Source organism: Oncorhynchus clarkii, unplaced genomic scaffold (assembly GCF_045791955.1).
Source record: "Oncorhynchus clarkii lewisi isolate Uvic-CL-2024 unplaced genomic scaffold, UVic_Ocla_1.0 unplaced_contig_10953_pilon_pilon, whole genome shotgun sequence".
NCBI lineage: Eukaryota > Metazoa > Chordata > Actinopteri > Salmoniformes > Salmonidae > Oncorhynchus > Oncorhynchus clarkii.
In genome coordinates this window covers 61,521-80,150 of record NW_027261114.1, presented here as the reverse complement: position 1 = coordinate 80,150, position 18,630 = coordinate 61,521, and the positions used below count along the sequence as shown (strand labels likewise).

The window sequence follows — 18,630 nt, the reverse complement described above, 5'->3', positions numbered from 1 at the left end:
GGACAGGGCTTTTGGTCACCTGAAGGCTCTGTTTACCCAGGCTCCCGTGCTGGATCATCCCGATCCCTCCTTGGCATTTATAGTGGAGGTGGATGCATCTGAGGCTGGGATAGGTGCTGTGCTGTCTCAGCGCTCGAGTACGCCACCCAAACTCCGCCCCTGTGCTTTCTTTTTGAAGAAGCTCAGCTCGGCGGAGCTTAACTATGATGTGGGGGACCGGGAGCTACTGGCTGCCGTAAAGGCTCTGAAGGTGTGGAGACATTGGCTTGAGGGGGCTAAACACCCTTTAATCATCTGGACTGACCACCGTAATCTGGAGTACATTCGGGCAGCGAGGAGACTGAACCCTCGCCAGGCAATGTGGGCCATGTTCTTTACCCGTGTTGTTTTCACCCTGTCCTACAGACCAGGTTCCCAGAACACTAAGGCAGACACACTGTCCCGGATGTATGACACAGAGGAGCGGCCCATGGATCCCACTCCCATACTTCCAGCTTCTGGCCTGGTGGCACCGGTGGTGTGAGAGCTGGATGTGGACATCGAGCGGGCATTACGTACAGAGCCCACTCCCCCCCCAATGTCCAGCTGGGAGTCTGTACGTTCCGTCTGCTGTCCGCGACCGCTTGATCTATTGGGCCCATACGTCCCCCTCCTCTGGTCACCCTGGCATCGGTAGGATGGTGTGCTGTCTTAGTGGGAAGTAGTGGTGGCCCACTTTAGCTAAGGACGTGAGGGTTTATGTTTCCTCCTGCTGGTGTGCGCCCAGTGCAAGGCACCTAGACACCTGCACAGAGGTCACACCAATCGGTGGATTTCATGACGGAACTTCCTCCGTCACAGGGAAACACCACGATCCTGGTCATTATGGATCGGTTTTCTGCCATCTCCTGCCTTTGCCGGGTCTCCCTACGGCTCTACAGACTGCGGAGGCCCTGTTCACCCATGTCTTCCTGCACTACGGGGTGCCTGAGGATATAGTTTCTGATCGGGGTCCCCAGTTCACGTCTAGGGTCTGGAGGGTGTTTATGGAACGTCTGGGGTTCTCGGTCAGCCTCACATCAGGTTTTCACCTGATGGGCAGGTGAACTCTCTCCACCTGCTAATGGGCAGGTGAACTCTCTCCACCTGCTAATGGGCAGGTTAACTCTCTCCACCTGCTAATGGGCAGGTGAACTCTCTCCACCTGCTAATGGGCAGGTGAACTCTCTCCACCTGCTAATGGGCAGGTGAACTCTCTCCACCTGCTAATGGGCAGGTGAACTCTCTCCACCTGCTAATGGGCAGGTGAACTCTCTCCACCTGCTAATGGGCAGGTGAACTCTCTCCACCTGCTAATGGGCAGGTGAACTCTCTCCACCTGCTAATGGGCAGGTGAACTCTCTCCACCTGCTAATGGGCAGGTGAACTCTCTCCACCTGCTAATGGGCAGGTGAACTCTCTCCACCTGCTAATGGGCAGGTGGAGAGAGTTAACCAGGATGTGGGTAGGTTTCTGCGGTCCTATTGCCAATACCGGCCGGGGGAGTGGGCGGCTTTCATCCCCTGGGCAGAGATGGCCCAAAACTCCCTCCGCCACTCCTCCACTAACCTATCCCCTTTTCAATGTGTACTAGGTATCAGCCGGGGCTGGCACCGTGGCATCAGAGCCAGATCGAGGCACCTGCGGTGGATGAATGGTTTCGGCGCTCGGAGGAGACATGGGACGCTGCCCATGTGCACCTGCAACGGGCCATCAGGCGGCAAAAGGGGAGCGCCAACCGCCACCGCAGTGAGGCCGACCGGGTCTGGCTCTCGAAACCTGCCCCTTCGCCTGCCCTGCCGGAAGCTGGGTCCACGGTTTGTGGGGCCATTTAAAGTCCTGAGGAGACGGAACGAGGATTGTTACAGCTCCCCCTGATTACCGTATTAACCCCTCGTTCCATGTGTCTCTCCTCAGGCCGGTGGAGGCTGGTCCGCTCCAGGAGTCTGAGGTGCGGAAGGTTCCTCCGCCCCCTCTGGATATCGAGGGGGCCCCGGCGAATACTGTTCGAGCAATCAAGGCGTCGGGCGAGGGGCCTTCAGTACCTCGTGGAGTGGGAGGGGTACGGTCCGGAGGAGAGATGCTGGGTGCCGGTGGAGGACATCCTGGACCCTTCCTTACTGCAGGAATCGTCCTCCACCTGGATCGTCCTGCGCCTTGTCCTCCGGGTCGTCCCCGAGGCCGGTGTTGGCGTGCTGCTGGAGCCGTGCATCAAGGGGGCGGGGGGTACTGTCACAACTTCTGCCGAAGTTGGTGCCTCTCCTTGTTCCGGCGGTGTTCGGCGGTCGACGTCACCGGTTTTCTAGCCGCTACCGATCTATGTTTCATTGTCCATTTGTTTTGTCTTTCCATTACATTATTATTTATTCCCTATTTAACCCTCTGGTTCCCACATGGTTTTGTGCGTGTTTGTTCGTTGTGAAGTGTTCGCTATTTTCTGTGAGCTGGAGTATTTTCCCTGCGTGGAATTTATTTGGATGTTTATTCGAGTAAAGTATGTTATTTACTCAGTTCTTTGTCCTGCGCCTGACTCCTTCCTACCCGCTGCACATTGACACTTGACAAGAACATAATCAGGGCATGCACTTTAATGTGCTGATGGTTCAATTCCAAAGCAGAAAACTGTCTACTTTAATATGATAATGGTTCAATTCTAAAAACAGAAAATGTGCTAAAGGTTCAATTCCAAACAGAAAACGGTCTACTTTAATGTGCTAATTTTTCAATTCCATACAGAAAATGTGCTGATGGTTCAATTCCAAACAGAAAACTGTCTTTCTTTCCTTTTCCTATGATGACTCATCCTTGTCACTCGAAAGAGGACTGGATAGGTGAAAGCAATATGGCGGACACTTCTTTCAGCCTTTTTATTTTCCTTCTGCATAGTGCTCACACCCATCCCCCTGGTCCTTTCAGATGGGATCAATGAGGGCACAGGAAATAGGAACAGGTTCCAGTTTGGAAATAATCATGGTCTAGATTTAGCATTATTAGGCAATGTATTGTTGCTGTTTATTGTTCTTTGTTTTGTTTCCTATCTTATGCAAATTGCACTCTACAAATATAATATATTATTATTATAAGTGTTGCTCTTCCTCCGTTCAGGTGATTTTGGGGTGTCCTGTCTGCTGATGGGGTCATGTGACCTGGCCACCACCTTCACGGGCACGCCTTACTACATGAGCCCTGAAGTCCTGAACCACCACGGTTACGACTCCAAGTCTGATATCTGGTAGGAAGGTGGAGCAGCACACTGAGGCTCAAAGACAGAAAGGTCAAAGTTAGGTTAAAGTTCAAATGTAAAGAAAGGTAAGGTTAGATAGGTTGAACGGTGAGTGGACATTGACATTTATCTTGATGCTGCACTGTGTGTTTATGTGTGTAGTGACTTTGTGAACACTTGTAACGCGTGTTTTGTGTTGTGGCAGCCACCACAAGTTGTATTATGTGAATGTTTGTCATGTTTAAAACTTTTAATGAAACAAACACCTGTTTAGAGCTCTGTGTTTTGAAGATGAGTTCTTTTTTGATTCTCATTCCCCTCCGAACCTCAAGAGAGTTGTTGACATCCAGTTTCCTCCTCCGTCTCTGCTTTCTGCTAAGGCTACAGTGCTGAGTTCAGAATGCTGTGTAATGCTGTCACGTATCATTGTGAGATTTGGCTGGTATTTCCTTCAAAGCAGTCCAAAAGGAGCATGGCTAAGAGGCACTTTGGATATGGACTGGAATATGTGATGAGTAATGAAGTGTAGAAGAGGGGTAGAAATGGATTCATGTATAATGATGAATGGAGTCGATACGGCCGTTGGTCTGATCAGCAGGAGAGCATAAAGAACACCTTTAATACCAAGAGCGACTATAGATCCCTCATCTTTCTATAGATAGACTATAGATCCCTCATCTACTGAGCTCAAAGTTCTTTGAAAAGAATGCAACAGTAGTAACTGTACATGACTTCCTTCAGCACCAGTGCTCCATGGTTTCAAATAATAGTCTTTATGAGAAGTTATTCATGAAGAAGAATCTGATTTCTTGGAGAAAAATAAGTAGAGCCGGTAGAACATAGTACTGAATGGAGACAAAAGGTCTGTCAACTCTGCACTGTCCCTCCCAGCTGCCAGCAGCTTCCTTCCACCCCTGGCCTTCCCCCCTTCTTTCCCTATTCATCTGTTTTCAAGAGGAAATGACCACTAATCCCAGAGTGGGAGTGGAAAATTGGCTTATTTTATTCGACAGAGAGGAAGAGACCAAGAAGCCACTTGAGGAGATGGTGGTGATCTCAGACACTGATACAGAGCCCTCTGGGTAGTCTGTTGCCTCCCACTCCTCCTCACTCCGCAAGGCTCAGCGTCTCTTCCCATAGACCACACTAATGAGAGAGGAAGTGGTCACCTCACGCCTCGACCGCTCTACTGTACCACGCACGGCCCGTTTAGCTGATCTCACAAGGAGGAGAGGGCTCACTGTAGGTAATAAGTCAAGACAGGAAGTGGGAGATGGACTTTAAGGGTTAGAAAGAGTACGAGGATTAGAGCAACAAGTAGAGTCACAACTCTGTTAGGTCACAATGAGACATTGCCAGGAGGTAAATGTTTGAAATCCCTGTAAAACATGGATGTCCACTCCTCTTCCCAATCCCTTCTTCTTATTTTACATCAAATAATACAATTATTACTTGATATAAAAACAATGTAACATTTGATATGGAAAATGAGATGGAGGCTTCCAGGGAAATGTAGATGATATTGTTTGTTTATCCTCCATTATGGTATCTGAATACATTCATAGTCATTGTAGAATCACTCTGTCCTATTGTATTACTTGCATTGTTGTTCTGGTGTACTGTGTGGCAGGATGCAATAAAACAAGAGATTAAGAGAGCGTGATATTAAAGACAAAGAGGTGGATGATTGACAAATAATACCTTTAACTCTCTAACTTCCATCTGCTTCCTGTCATTGTTTGGTTATCTCTCTATTCCACCAAGAGTAATAACGGGAGCTAGTATATTCATTCACATATGTCTGGCGGGCATTTATTATTCTCCCATCTCATCTGTTTATTCATGGCCACTTTCCTTTGATGCCAAACAACCTGCAGGAGAAGGGAGCTTCATTACACCTCGATATAAGATGTGTACCATTACCAGATGTGTTAATGTTCTCACTTCTTACTGGTCTGTTTAGAGTCCATGTGGGGTATTAGTCATATTGGAAATATGAGACGACATTGATTTATCGATTCAATTACACAGTAGATCAGAGTGTCAGGTTGCACACCCCTTCCAAGTGCAGGTAATGAATATGGAATGGAAGGACAGTTTTGATACAGTAGGTGACCTTATCACTGCTCAGATGGATGGGGACCTCAAAGGTTACCTCAACTGGCACCGACTGTTCCATACGACTGGACTTCAGGTCAGGACCAGTGGATCCAGTATCCTTAACCAATGCAGGTGTACCCAGAGGTGTTGATGATATCACTACCATTGTGAACTGTGTTGGCTGATTGTGTGTGTGTTTCAGGGCCATAGGCTGTATCCTGTATGAGATGTGTTGGCTGATTGTGTGTATGTGTGTGTTTCAGGGCCATAGGCTGTATCCTGTATGAGATGTGTTGCCTGTCACACGCCTTTGAAGGACACAACTTCTTGTCAGTTGTGATGAAGATAGTGGAGGGAGAAACCCCCAGACTGACAGGCAGATACTCTCTGGAGCTCAACACACTCATGCAAAGGTGAGAAGGCATTAGCCGGAGAATGTAAGGGTCAACTCAGTAACACATAGGTCAGAGTTCAATCCTCTCACATTGTGCTTCAACGTGTACAAAAAATGATAATACAGGATAAAGAGTGTCTTACCCGCCTTCAAACCCGAACCCTTAACTTATCCAGAACCATGTGCTGTCTCTCTTTTAGGATGCTGGAGAAAACCCCGTCATCCAGGCTCTCTGCTGCAGAAGCTCTGAAGACAAAATTCATTGAGGACAGTATGCAGGTTAGACCTATCCTGGAAACATAACACATATCACAGCAATATAAATACTTCCTAAGGCTGATTGATTGGTTGATTCATTGGGGTGGCTCCAAAGGTCAAATGGGCGGAGCTATGATACCAGAATCACAGACTAATCAAACCTACTGGCTGGTTGGATGGATTTACTCAATGTTAAATCGACTTCCTGTCATAGTTCACTTTTTTCCACAGCACATTTTCTGTGTTTATAACCTTTTCTACCATGACAGGTTAGAAAGTCAGCATTTCATCTGTCGTCCACATTCTTATTGACGATACACACACACACACACACACGCACACGCACACGCACACACACACACACAGTCAATGAAACGTAAAGCCAGCTAAGCTCATGTGAGATAATAAATGTACTGTAAATAATGTACTGTAATGTAGTACTATATCTGACAAGCATGTACAGTGCCTTCGGAAAGTATTCAGACTCCTTGACTTTTTCCACATTTTGTTAGGTTACAGCCTTATTCTAAAATTGACTACATTATTCCCCCCCCCCCCCCATCAATCTACACACAATACCCCATAATGAAAAAGCAAAAATAGGTTTTTAGACATTTTTGCTAATTTATAAAAAATAAAAATATCACATTTACATAAGTATTCAGACCCTTTCCTCAGTACTTTGTTGAAGCACCTTTGGCAGTGATTACAGCCTCAAGTCTTCTTGGGTATGACGCTACAAGCTTGGCACACCTGTATTTGGGGAGTTTCTCTTATTCTTCTCTGCAGATCCTCTCAAGCTCTGTCAGGATGGATGGGAACGTTGCTGCACAGCTATTTTCATGTCTCTCCAGAGATGTTTGATCGGGTTCAAGTCCAGGCTCTGGCTGGGCCACTCAAGGACATTCAGAGACTTGTCCCGAAGCCACTCCTGCATTGTCTTGGCTGTGTGCTTAGAGCGTTGTTCTGTTGGGAGGTGAACTTTCTCCCCAGTCTGAAGTCCTGAGTGCTCTGGAGCAGGTTTTCATCAAGGATCTCTCTGTATTTTACTAATTTCATCTCTGCCTCGATCTTGACAAGTCTCTCAGTCCTTGCTGCTGAAAAACATCCCCACTGCATGATGCTGCCACCATCATACTTCACCGTAGGGATGGTGTCAGGTTTCCTCCAGACGTGATACTTGGTGTTCAGGTCAAAGAGTTGGTTTCATCAGACCAGAGAATGTTGTTTCTCATGGTCTAAGAGTCTTTAGGTGCCTTTTGTCAAACTCCAAGCGGCTGTCATGTGCCTTTTACTGAGGTGTGGCTTTCGTTTGCCAGTCTACCATAAAGGCCTGATTGGTGGAGTGCTGCAGAAATGGTTGTCCTTCTGGAAGGTTCTCCCATCTCAACAGAGGAACTCTAGAGCTCTGTCAGAGTGACCATTGGGTTCTTGGTCACCTCCCTGACCAAGGCCCTTCTTCCCCGATTGTTCTTGGGGACCTTCAATGCTGCCGAGATTTTTTGGTACTCTTCCTCAGATCTAATTCTCGACACAATCCTAACTTGGAGCTCTACGGACAATTCCTTCGACCTCATGGCTTGGTTTTTGCTCTGACATGCACTGTCAACTGTGGAACCTTATATAGACAGGTTTATGCCTTTACAAATCATGTCCGATCAATTGAATTTCACCAATGCGGACTCCAATCAAGTTATAGAAACATCTCAAGGATGATGAATGGAAACAGGATGCACCTGAGCTCAATTTAGAGTCTCATAGCAAAGGGTCTGAATACTTATGTAAATAAGGTATTTCTTTTTTCATTTTTTTCATTATGGAGTATTGTGTGTAGATTGCTGAAGTGTTTTTTTTAAATCCATTTTAGAATCAGGCTGTAATGTAACGAAGGCACCGTATGTAAATGTACACATTACATGGATACACATCTGGTGGTCTGTGTTTAGTTTCTGCCTTGTGCAGTATGCAAACCTGACTGTACATTATGCATTCTGTTCAGCTTTCTTTCTGTCAGCACTGCATTCTATGCATTGTATTTCTCTCTAGCACTTATGGCTGAGTGTACATGTAAAGTATATGATGTGGCTATCCCCTTTTATGTCTGTATGCTAGCCTGACACTGTTGTGTCTCCTTCTCAGTGAACATGGTAATTGGTGTTGCCTGGCTGTTCTGTATTGACATAAAACACAATGGTTCTTTGATGTCTCTTGTTTTATCTCCTCCTCCTCCTCCTCCTCCTCCACATCTTCTCCATCTCTCCCTCCAGGTCCTCCATCTCTCCCTCCTCCATCTCTCCCTCCAGTTCCTCCATCTCTCCCTCCTCCATCTCTCCCTCCAGCTCCTCCATCTCTCCCTCCTCCATCTCTCCCTCCAGTTCCTCCATCTCTCACTCCTCCATCTCTCCCTCCTCCATCTCTCCCTCCAGTTCCTCCATCTCTCCCTCCTCCATCTCTCCCTCCTCCATCTCTCCCTCCAGTTCCTCCATCTCTCCCTCCAGCTCCTCCATCTCTCCCTCCTCCATATCTCCTCCATCTCTCCCTCCTCCGTCTCTCCCTCCAGCACCCCCATCTCTCCCTCCTCCATCTCTCCCTCCTCCATCTCTCCCTCCTCCACCTCTCCCTCCATCTCTCCCTCTTCCATATCTCCTCCATATCTCCTCCATCTCTCCTCCTCCACCTCTCCCTCCATCTCTCCCTCCTCCATATCTCCTCCATCTCTCCCTCCTCCATTTCTACTCTCTCCTCCTCCATCTCTCCCTCCAGCTCCTCCATCTCTCCCTCCTCCATATCTCCTCCATCTCTCCCTCCATCTCTCCCTCCTCCACATCTCCTCCATCTCTCCCTCCAGCTCCTCCATCTCTCCCTCCTCCATATCTCCTCCATCTCTCCCTCCTCCGTCTCTCCCTCCAGCACCCCCATCTCTCCCTCCTCCATCTCTCCCTCCTCCATCTCTCCCTCCTCCACCTCTCCCTCCATCTCTCCCTCTTCCATATCTCCTCCATATTTCCTCCCTCTCCTCCTCCACCTCTCCCTCCATCTCTCCCTCCTCCATATCTCCTCCATCTCTCCCTCCTCCATCTCTACTCTCTCCTCCTCCATCTCTCCCTCCTCCACCTCTCCCTCCATCTCTCCCTCTTCCATATCTCCTCCATATTTCCTCCCTCTCCTCCTCCACCTCTCCCTCCATCTCTCCCTCCTCCATATCTCCTCCATCTCTCCCTCCTCCACATCTCCTCCATCTCTCCCTCCTCCATCTCTCCTCCTCCATCTCTCCCCATCTCTCCTCCATCTCTCCTTCTCCATCTCCCCCCTCCTCCTCCATCTCTCCTCCATCTCTCTCTCCATCTCTCCTCGCTCCTCCTCTTCCTTCTCCTCTTCCTCCTCCTCCTCCTCCTCCATCTCTCCCACCTCCATCTCTCCCTCCTCCATTTCTCCTCATCTCTCTCCCCCTCCTCCATCTCTCTTCCTCCATCTCTCCTCCATCTCTCCTCTCTATTCCTCTTCCTCCTCCTCCTGTTCCTCTACCTCCTCCATCTCTCCCTCCTTCATCTCTTCTCCTCAATCTCGCCCTCCGCCTCCTCCGTCTCTGCTCCTCCATATGTCCTACATCTCGCCCTCCGCATCCTCCGTCTCTCCTCCTCCATATCTCCTCCATCTCTCCCTCCACTTCCCACATATCTCCTCCATCTCTCCTCCACCATCTCTCCCTCCGCTTCCTCCATCTCTCCCTCGATCTCTCCTCCTCTATCTCTCCTACTCCATCTCTCCTCCCTCCTCCTCTCCCTCCTCCATCTCTCCCCCCTACACCATCTCTCCTCCCTCCTCCTCTCCCTCCTCCTCCTCATCCATCTCTCCCTCTATTTCTATTCAGGGTGTGGCGTGACTGGTGTTATTTTTCCATGACAAGTTTCTTCTATTGTCCTGTGAATATTCTCCCTCCCTCCCTCTCTCCTCCCTCTCCCCCCAGTGGTTTACCCTCCATGACCCCCTCTTCTCTCTCCTCCCTCTCCATCTCCCCCCAGTGGTTTACCCTCCATGTCCCCCTCTCCTCCCTCTCCCTCTCCCTCTCCCCCCAGTGGTTTGTCCCTCTTCTCTTGATGACAGATTTCAGTGAGAGAATGAGGGACATGGAGATAGGGCACCACCCTATATTATACCGAAAGCACAGAGTTTCTGAAGAGAAAGAGGGAAAGAGTGGAAGGGAGAGAGAGAGGGAGAGAGAGGGATAGGGAGAGAGAGACGTAAACATATCAACGATGGTGAAGTAAGACAGGGATATACTAGTCTGTTTGTAATAAAGCAATAATATTGATAATGTTAACCTTGATCTCGCTCTTTCTTTTCTCTCTCTTTTACTCTCGCTCTCTTTCCCCCTTTTTCTCTGTCTCACTCACTGTCTACAGATCTTAAAACACAAGTTCTGTAGTCTGACACTGAGAGACAAGACATCGGTGGGAGAAAGAGACGCAGCACAGATATTGAAAGCGGTGTAAGGACATGCTCTATATACTGTATGGTTGTCTGTAGTTTGGGTTATTAAGAAGGAAGAGGGAGAACTAAAACCACTATCATCCTCAGACATGAAGAATGAACACTGGCTCCTCAGTTTAGAGCTACGTGGCTGCAGTTACACACCACTATCATCCTCAGACACTGGCTCCTTAGCTTAGCGCAATGTGGCTGCATCAGGACAGAGGGATTTTTAAGCATTTACCCAAACACACACTAATATTGCCATACTCTGTCCCTCTCCATACCCCCTTTTCTCTCACTCTCTGTCTGTCTCTTTCTCTCACTTCCTCTCTCTCACTTCCTCTCTCTCTCTCGCGCTCTCTCTCTCACTTCCTCACACTCACATTTTCTCACTCATTCAGACATGGAAATCACAGTTAGTAGCAGCTGTGTCTTAAACAAACCAGAACGTCACTGATTCAAACTGGCACCAATCAGGGAAGGTGCCTGTCATCATTAGCGTAGGTGGCCACACACTCTCCTATATGTTAGAGTAGCCAGGTGTACCATGCTGCAGAGAAAGACCAGATTAGGTCTAGGTCTTAGCAATAGCCACACCCATCTCTTTAGGATTGACACGATCATGTCATTTGTTGCCTGACAGACTGCATCTGTAATGACTTGCCAAGGTGCCTTGGTAGCATGTGGACAATGTGATATGGTTGTGAGAAATGGTGATTAACTTGGGATTATGGATGATATGATTCTCTGATCTGATGTTATGCTTATTAACCATTAATCATGTTATTCCACTTTTTACATACTTACCCTGATCTTGTCGAATGGAATTCTACACACCTTATAGTTAGAGTGGTGGTTGAAGCCAGGGTTATGGTTGAACTGGGATGTGGACATGGAGCTAGGTTTAGGGTTGGGTCTAAGGTTAGGGTTGAACCAGGATGTGGACATGGAGCCAGGTTTAGGGTTGGGTCTAAGGTTAGGGTTGAACTGGGATGTGTACATGAAGCTAGGTTTAGGGTTGGGTCTAAGGTTAGGGTTGAACTGGGATGTGGACATGGAGCTAGGTTTAGGGTTGGGTCTAAGGTTAGGGTTGAACTGGGATGTGTACATGAAGCTAGGTTTAGGGTTGGGTCTAAGGTTAGGGTTGAACTGGGATGTGGACATGGAGCTAGGTTTAGGGTTGGGTCTAAGGTTAGGGTTGAACCAGGATGTGGACATGGAGCCAGGTTTAGGGTCAGGTCTAAGGTTAGCGTTGAACCAGGATGTGGACATGGAGCTAGGTTTAGGGTTGGGTTTAAGGTTAGGGTTGAACTGGGATGTGGACATGGAGCCAGGTTTAGGGTTGGGTCTAAGGTTAGGGTTGAACTGGGATGTGAACATGAAGCTAGGTTTAGGGTTGTTTTAATTTTTTATTTAACCTTTATTTAACTAAGCAAGAACAAATTCTTATTTACAATGACGGCCTAACCCGGCCAAACCCTCACCCGGACTAGGCTGGTCCAATTGTGCTCCGCCTTATGGGACTCCCAATCACGGCAGGTTGTGATACAGCCTGGAATCAAACCAGGGTCTGTAGTGATGCCTCTAGCACTGAGATGCAGTGTCTTAGACCGTTGCGCCACTCGAGAGCCCCGGGTTAGGGTTGAGCTGGTATGCGGACATGAAGCCGGGGTTAGGGTTCAAATCAAATCAAATGCTTACTTACAAGCAACAATGCATATTTTTTGTGTTGGTTAAAATAAAAAAAGAAGAAGAACAAAGTAACACAATAAAATAACAATAACGAGACTCTATACAGGGGGTACCGGTACCGAGTCAATGTGTCAATGTGGAGACTATATACAGGGGGTACCGGTACCGAGTCAATGTGTCAATGTGGAGACTATATACAGGGGGTACCGGTACCGAGTCAATGTGGAGACTATATACAGGGGGTACCAGTACCGAGTCAATGTGTCAATGTGGAGACTATATACAGGGGGTACCAGTACCGAGTCAATGTGTCAATGTGGAGACTATATACAGGGGGTACCAGTACCGAGTCAATGTGTCAATGTGGAGACTATATACAGGGGGTACCGGTACCGAGTCAATGTGTCAATGTGGAGACTATATACAGGGGGTACCGGTACCGAGTCAATGTGTCAATGTGGAGACTATATACAGGGGGTACCAGTACCGAGTCAATGTGTCAATGTGGAGACTATATACAGGGGGTACCGGTACCGAGTCAATGTGTCAATGTGGAGACTATATACAGGGGGTACCGGTACCGAGTCAATGTGTCAATGTGGAGACTATATACAGGGGGTACCGGTACCGAGTCAATGTGTCAATGTGGAGACTATATACAGGGGGTACCGGTACCGAGTCAATGTGTCAATGTGGAGACTATATACAGGGGGTACCGGTACCGAGTCAATGTGTCAATGTGGAGACTATATACAGGGGGTACCGGTACCGAGTCAATGTGTCAATGTGGAGACTATATACAGGGGGTACCAGTACCGAGTCAATGTGTCAATGTGGAGACTATATACAGGGGGTACCGGTACCGAGTCAATGTGTCAATGTGGAGACTATATACAGGGGGTACCAGTACCGTGTCAATGTGGAGACAATGTGTCAATGTGGAGACTATATACAGGGGGTACCAGTACCGAGTCAATGTGTCAATGTGGAGACTATATACAGGGGGTACCAGTACCGAGTCAATGTGTCAATGTGGAGACTATATACAGGGGGTACCGGTACCGAGTCAATGTGTCAATGTGGAGACTATATACAGGGGGTACCAGTACCGAGTCAATGTGTCAATGTGGAGACTATATACAGGGGGTACCAGTACCGAGTCAATGTGTCAATGTGGAGACTATATACAGGGGGTACCAGTACCGAGTCAATGTGTCAATGTGGAGACTATATACAGGGGGTACCAGTCAATGTGTCAATGTGGAGACTATATACAGGGGGTACCAGTACCGAGTCAATGTGTCAATGTGGAGACTATATACAGGGGGTACCAGTACCGAGTCAATGTGTCAATGTGGAGACTATATACAGGGGGTACCAGTACCGAGTCAATGTGTCAATGTGGAGACTATATACAGGGGGTACCAGTACCGAGTCAATGTGTCAATGTGGAGACTATATACAGGGGGTACCAGTACCGAGTCAATGTGTCAATGTGGAGACTATATACAGGGGGTACCGGTACCGAGTCAATGTGTCAATGTGGAGACTATATACAGGGGGTACCAGTACCGAGTCAATGTGTCAATGTGGAGACTATATACAGGGGGTACCAGTACCGAGTCAATGTGTCAATGTGGAGACTATATACAGGGGGTACCAGTACCGAGTCAATGTGTCAATGTGGAGACTATATACAGGGGGTACCAGTACCGAGTCAATGTGTCAATGTGGAGACTATATACAGGGGGTACCAGTACCGAGTCAATGTGTCAATGTGGAGACTATATACAGGGGGTACCGGTACCGAGTCAATGTGTCAATGTGGAGACTATATACAAGGGGTACCGGTACCGAGTCAATGTGTCAATGTGGAGACTATATACAGGGGGTACCAGTACCGAGTCAATGTGTCAATGTGGAGACTATATACAGGGGGTACCAGTACCGAGTCAATGTGTCAATGTGGAGACTATATACAGGGGGTACCAGTACCGAGTCAATGTGGAGACTATATACAGGGGGTACCGGTACCGAGTCAATGTGTCAATGTGGAGACTATATACAGGGGGTACCAGTACCGAGTCAATGTGTCAATGTGGAGACTATATACAGGGGGTACCGGTACCGAGTCAATGTGTCAATGTGGAGACTATATACAGGGGGTACCAGTACCGAGTCAATGTGTCAATGTGGAGACTATATACAGGGGGTACCGGTACCGAGTCAATGTGTCAATGTGGAGACTATATACAGGGGGTACCAGTACCGAGTCAATGTGTCAATGTGGAGACTATATACAGGGGGTACCAGTACCGAGTCAATGTGTCAATGTGGAGACTATATACAGGGGGTACCAGTACCGAGTCAATGTGTCAATGTGGAGACTATATACAGGGGGTACCAGTACCGAGTCAATGTGTCAATGTGGAGACTATATACAGGGGGTACCAGTACCGAGTCAATGTGTCAATGTGGAGACTATATACAGGGGGTACCAGTACCGAGTCAATGTGTCAATGTGGAGACTATATACAGGGGGTACCAGTACCGAGTCAATGTGTCAATGTGGAGACTATATACAGGGGGTACCAGTACCGAGTCAATGTGTCAATGTGGAGACTATATACAGGGGGTACCAGTACCGAGTCAATGTGTCAATGTGGAGACTATATACAGGGGGTACCAGTACCGAGTCAATGTGTCAATGTGGAGACTATATACAGGGGGTACCAGTACCGAGTCAATGTGTCAATGTGGAGACTATATACAGGGGGTACCGGTACCGAGTCAATGTGTCAATGTGGAGACTATATACAGGGGGTACCGGTACCGAGTCAATGTGTCAATGTGTAGGGGTACAGGTTAGTCGAGGTAAATCGAGGTAATATGAGGCTAGGGTTGAACTGGGATGTGCACATGAAGCTAGGTTGAGGGTTAGGCTTTCGGTTAGGTTTAGGCTTAAGGTAAGGGTTTAAGTTATGGTTAGAGGACAGTGGGAGACATATCTGAATCAGGGCCTCCGATTAGTATTCCTCTTGATTAGATCGTCTCTTTCACATGTATATTGTTTATGTCTGATTACTGCCCATCTCACTCTAAATGACCTTGTTACATACCTTACTTGTTGAAAGAAGTATTTACCTCCACATAGGAAGTGACCTACAAAAGGTCAACGCTAGAATTCAATCAAATCCACCACCCTGAGGTGTGCACAGTATCTCTTTTTGCCATGGTAAATTCAAAATCCCATTAAGGCAGCAATTGTTTTTAACAGTGCAGAGGTAATTGTGTGTAGGAGTATCGGACCTCTGACCTATCTTACTCGCCAACGCTCCAGCCCTCCCAACCTCTGACCGTTGCCCTTTGACCTTTGCCCTTTGAACAGGCAGAGAAAGGTGCACCTTCAGACACTGAGGGAGAAGTCAGAGCTAGACAGAATGACCCCCAGGGAGAGAATGAGGCTGAGGAAGCTGCAGGCTGCTGACGACAAGGCCAGGAGGCTTAGGTAGGACACCCTTACATACCCTCACAAGTACGCACACACATGTACACACACACGCACACACACACGCATGCGCACACGCACGCACGCACACACGCCACAGTCATTCGGTCCATGACCAGAATAGAGCCTGTGAGGTCCCGTTGGGATTCTTCTGGGGCTGATGCATGGCTGGGTTCCCTTTAAAGACGAAGAGAGTTTTGTGTAAATGCATTCTCCCCTGCCCTAGTTTCCTTGGGCTGAACTGTGTTGGAGACGTGTCTACAGGGAACGATACTGAGAGCGACAGAGTGGATGGGAAGGACAACAGGCCAGGCAACAGGGCTATTGATGTGCTCTATGGAGTTCCAACTTTTAGCAGGACGCTGATATTATACAAGCCATGACCTCTCTCTCCTCCTCTTCTCTATCTCGTTCTGTGTCTCTCTCTCTCTCTGTGGGTCTCTATCTGACTGTGTTTCTTTCTCTCTCATTTTCTCTTTATCTATATCCTTCCTCCTCTCTCTCCCTCTTTCCCTCTCTTTCCCACACTCTGTTGTTTCTGGTTGATAACTAGAGTGTTATTATTATTATTTTTTTTAATTCAACCTTTATTTAACTCGGCAAGTCAGTTAAGAACAAATTCTTATTTTCAATGACGGCCTGGGTTAACTGCCTGTTCAGGGGCAGAACGACAGATTTGTACCTTGTCAGCTTGGGGATTTGAACTTGCAACCTTTCGGTTACTAGTTCAATGCTCTAACCGCTAGGCTACCCTAAAACTATGACTTCCTAGTCTTAATGATCAATATAACCCACTGCCATCTCACTTTTATACTGCGTTGCATCATTAATCTACAGGTAACTGCCAAGATAAAGGAAACCCCAACATAGTGTCTTAATAGGGCATTGGCACCACGAGAACAGCTTCAATGCACCTTGGTAGATTCTACAAGTGTCTGAAACTCTTGGAGGGATGCGACACCATTCTTCCACCAGAAATTCCATCATTTGGTGTTTTGTTGATGGTGGTGGGAAACGCTGTCTCAGGCTCCGCTCCAGAATATCCCAATAGTGTTCAATTGGGTTGAGATCTGGTGACTGAGACGGCCATGGCATATGGTTTACATAGTTTTCATACTCATCAAATCATTTAGTGACCACTTGTGTCCTATGGATGGGGTCATTGTCATCCTATGGGGGAATAGCCATGGTAGACTAAATACTTTTTTATACATGACCCTAAGGATGTTTAACTCAGGAACCACACCTGTTTGGAAGCACCTGCTTTCATTATACTTTGTATCCCTCATGATCTCAAGTGTTTCCATTATTTTGGCAGTTACCTGTATATTAAGATATAAAGCAAGGGGTGTGTGGTATATATGGCCAATATACCACGGCTAAGGGCTGTTCTTAAGCGGGATGCAACGCGGAGTGCCTGGATACAGCCCTTAACCATGATATACCCATATACCACAAACCCCCGAGGTACCTTATTGCTATTATAAACTGGTTACCAACGTAAAAATAAATGTTTTGTCATACCCGTGGTATACAATCTGATATACCACAGCTGTCAGTCAATCAGCATTCAGGGCTTAACTTCTTTCTCCTACTTGAGACGCAGATGTCTCAAGTAGACACCTGGAAATGCAAATGCGCTACGCTAAATGCTAAATGTACTCGTTAAAACTCAAACGTTCATCAAAATGCACATGCAGGGTATTGAATTAAAGCTACACTCGTTGTGAACCTAGCCAACAAGTCATATTTTTAAAATGCTTTTCGGCGAAAGCATGAGAAGCTATTATCTGATAGCATGCAACACCCCAAAATGCCTGAATGCGACGTAAACAAAGATTTAGCGTAGCCGGCGCTACACAAAACGCAGAAATAAAATATAAAACATTCATTACCTTTGACGAGCTTCTTTCTTGGCACTCCTATATGCCCCATAAACATCACTATTGGGTCTTTTTTTCGTTTAAATCGGTCCATATATACCCAAAATAGCTTTCTATGGAAGCTGTGTAATTCAGAAAAAAACATTGTTTTAAAACGCAGCGTCATTTTTTAAAATTAAAAAAGTTGACGATAAACTTTCACAAAACACTTCGAAATACTTTTGTAATCCAACTTTAGGTATTAGTAAACGTTTATAATCTATCAAAATGATTACAGGGCGATGTGTATTCAATAGCTCCTCGTCTTCAAATCAATGGCTGAAAATGTGCACCTCACAACATCCTGGCGGAGACCGGAAGAAATTGAATCCAGTTAGTTGGATTTACCAACAAAAAAGTCCCTGGAAAATGACGACAATGGCGACATCGTGTGGAATCTGTAGGACTTGCATGCAGGTCCATAATTAATTTTGTGCCCTTTTAACAACCCATGAAAGTGACGCATGGAAATTATTTTTAGCTTTCAGAGAGCAGTTTTTCTTGCGCTTTTCGATGAAACACACAATCTGTTATAGTCACAGCCGTGATTTAACCAGTTTTAGAAACTTCAGAGTGTTTTCTATCCACACATACTAATCATATGCATATACTATATTCCTGGCATGAGTAGCAGGACGCTGAAAAGTTGCGCGATTTTTAACAGAATGTTCGAAAAAGGAGGGGGTAGACTTAAGAGGTTTTAAACCAGCCAATGTATAATATAATGTAACACTACAGGAGACTTGCTGAGGAGAAATACCAGGAAAACCACTTCCGAATGCAGGAGCTGAGGAGCCGCCATTTTGAGAAAGTCAGTTTGGACGTCTTGAATGTAAGAGAGACACTATTCTAAAAGTTGAATCAAAAGCTCTCTTAGGAAATAATGCATATGATTGGATGAAAAATGTTTTGTTTTTACCCTCTACGACTTTAATTACTTGAATGAACTAATTGTTTAAGTGCAATTAGTAGCCGGTTCTTTGGCCTGAGTTAAATTAAACTCTAAGGGTGTCCCTTCTCCGTGAACCTCGTTTGGTATTCC

General features: G+C 46.8%; 1 protein-coding gene across 1 annotated transcript in view; it reads left to right on the top strand.

The window, feature by feature from the left end:
* Nucleotides 1-18,630, top strand: part of LOC139404904 (serine/threonine-protein kinase Nek11-like) — a 97,381-nt gene that overhangs the window by 39,838 nt on the left and 38,913 nt on the right. Inside the window, exons 6-11 of the mRNA XM_071147446.1 lie at nucleotides 3,124-3,250; nucleotides 5,605-5,754; nucleotides 5,936-6,014; nucleotides 10,397-10,482; nucleotides 15,547-15,666; nucleotides 18,327-18,420. Coding sequence (XP_071003547.1) covers nucleotides 3,124-3,250; nucleotides 5,605-5,754; nucleotides 5,936-6,014; nucleotides 10,397-10,482; nucleotides 15,547-15,666; nucleotides 18,327-18,420 — 656 coding nt within the window. The remainder of the gene's footprint in view (nucleotides 1-3,123; nucleotides 3,251-5,604; nucleotides 5,755-5,935; nucleotides 6,015-10,396; nucleotides 10,483-15,546; nucleotides 15,667-18,326; nucleotides 18,421-18,630) is intronic.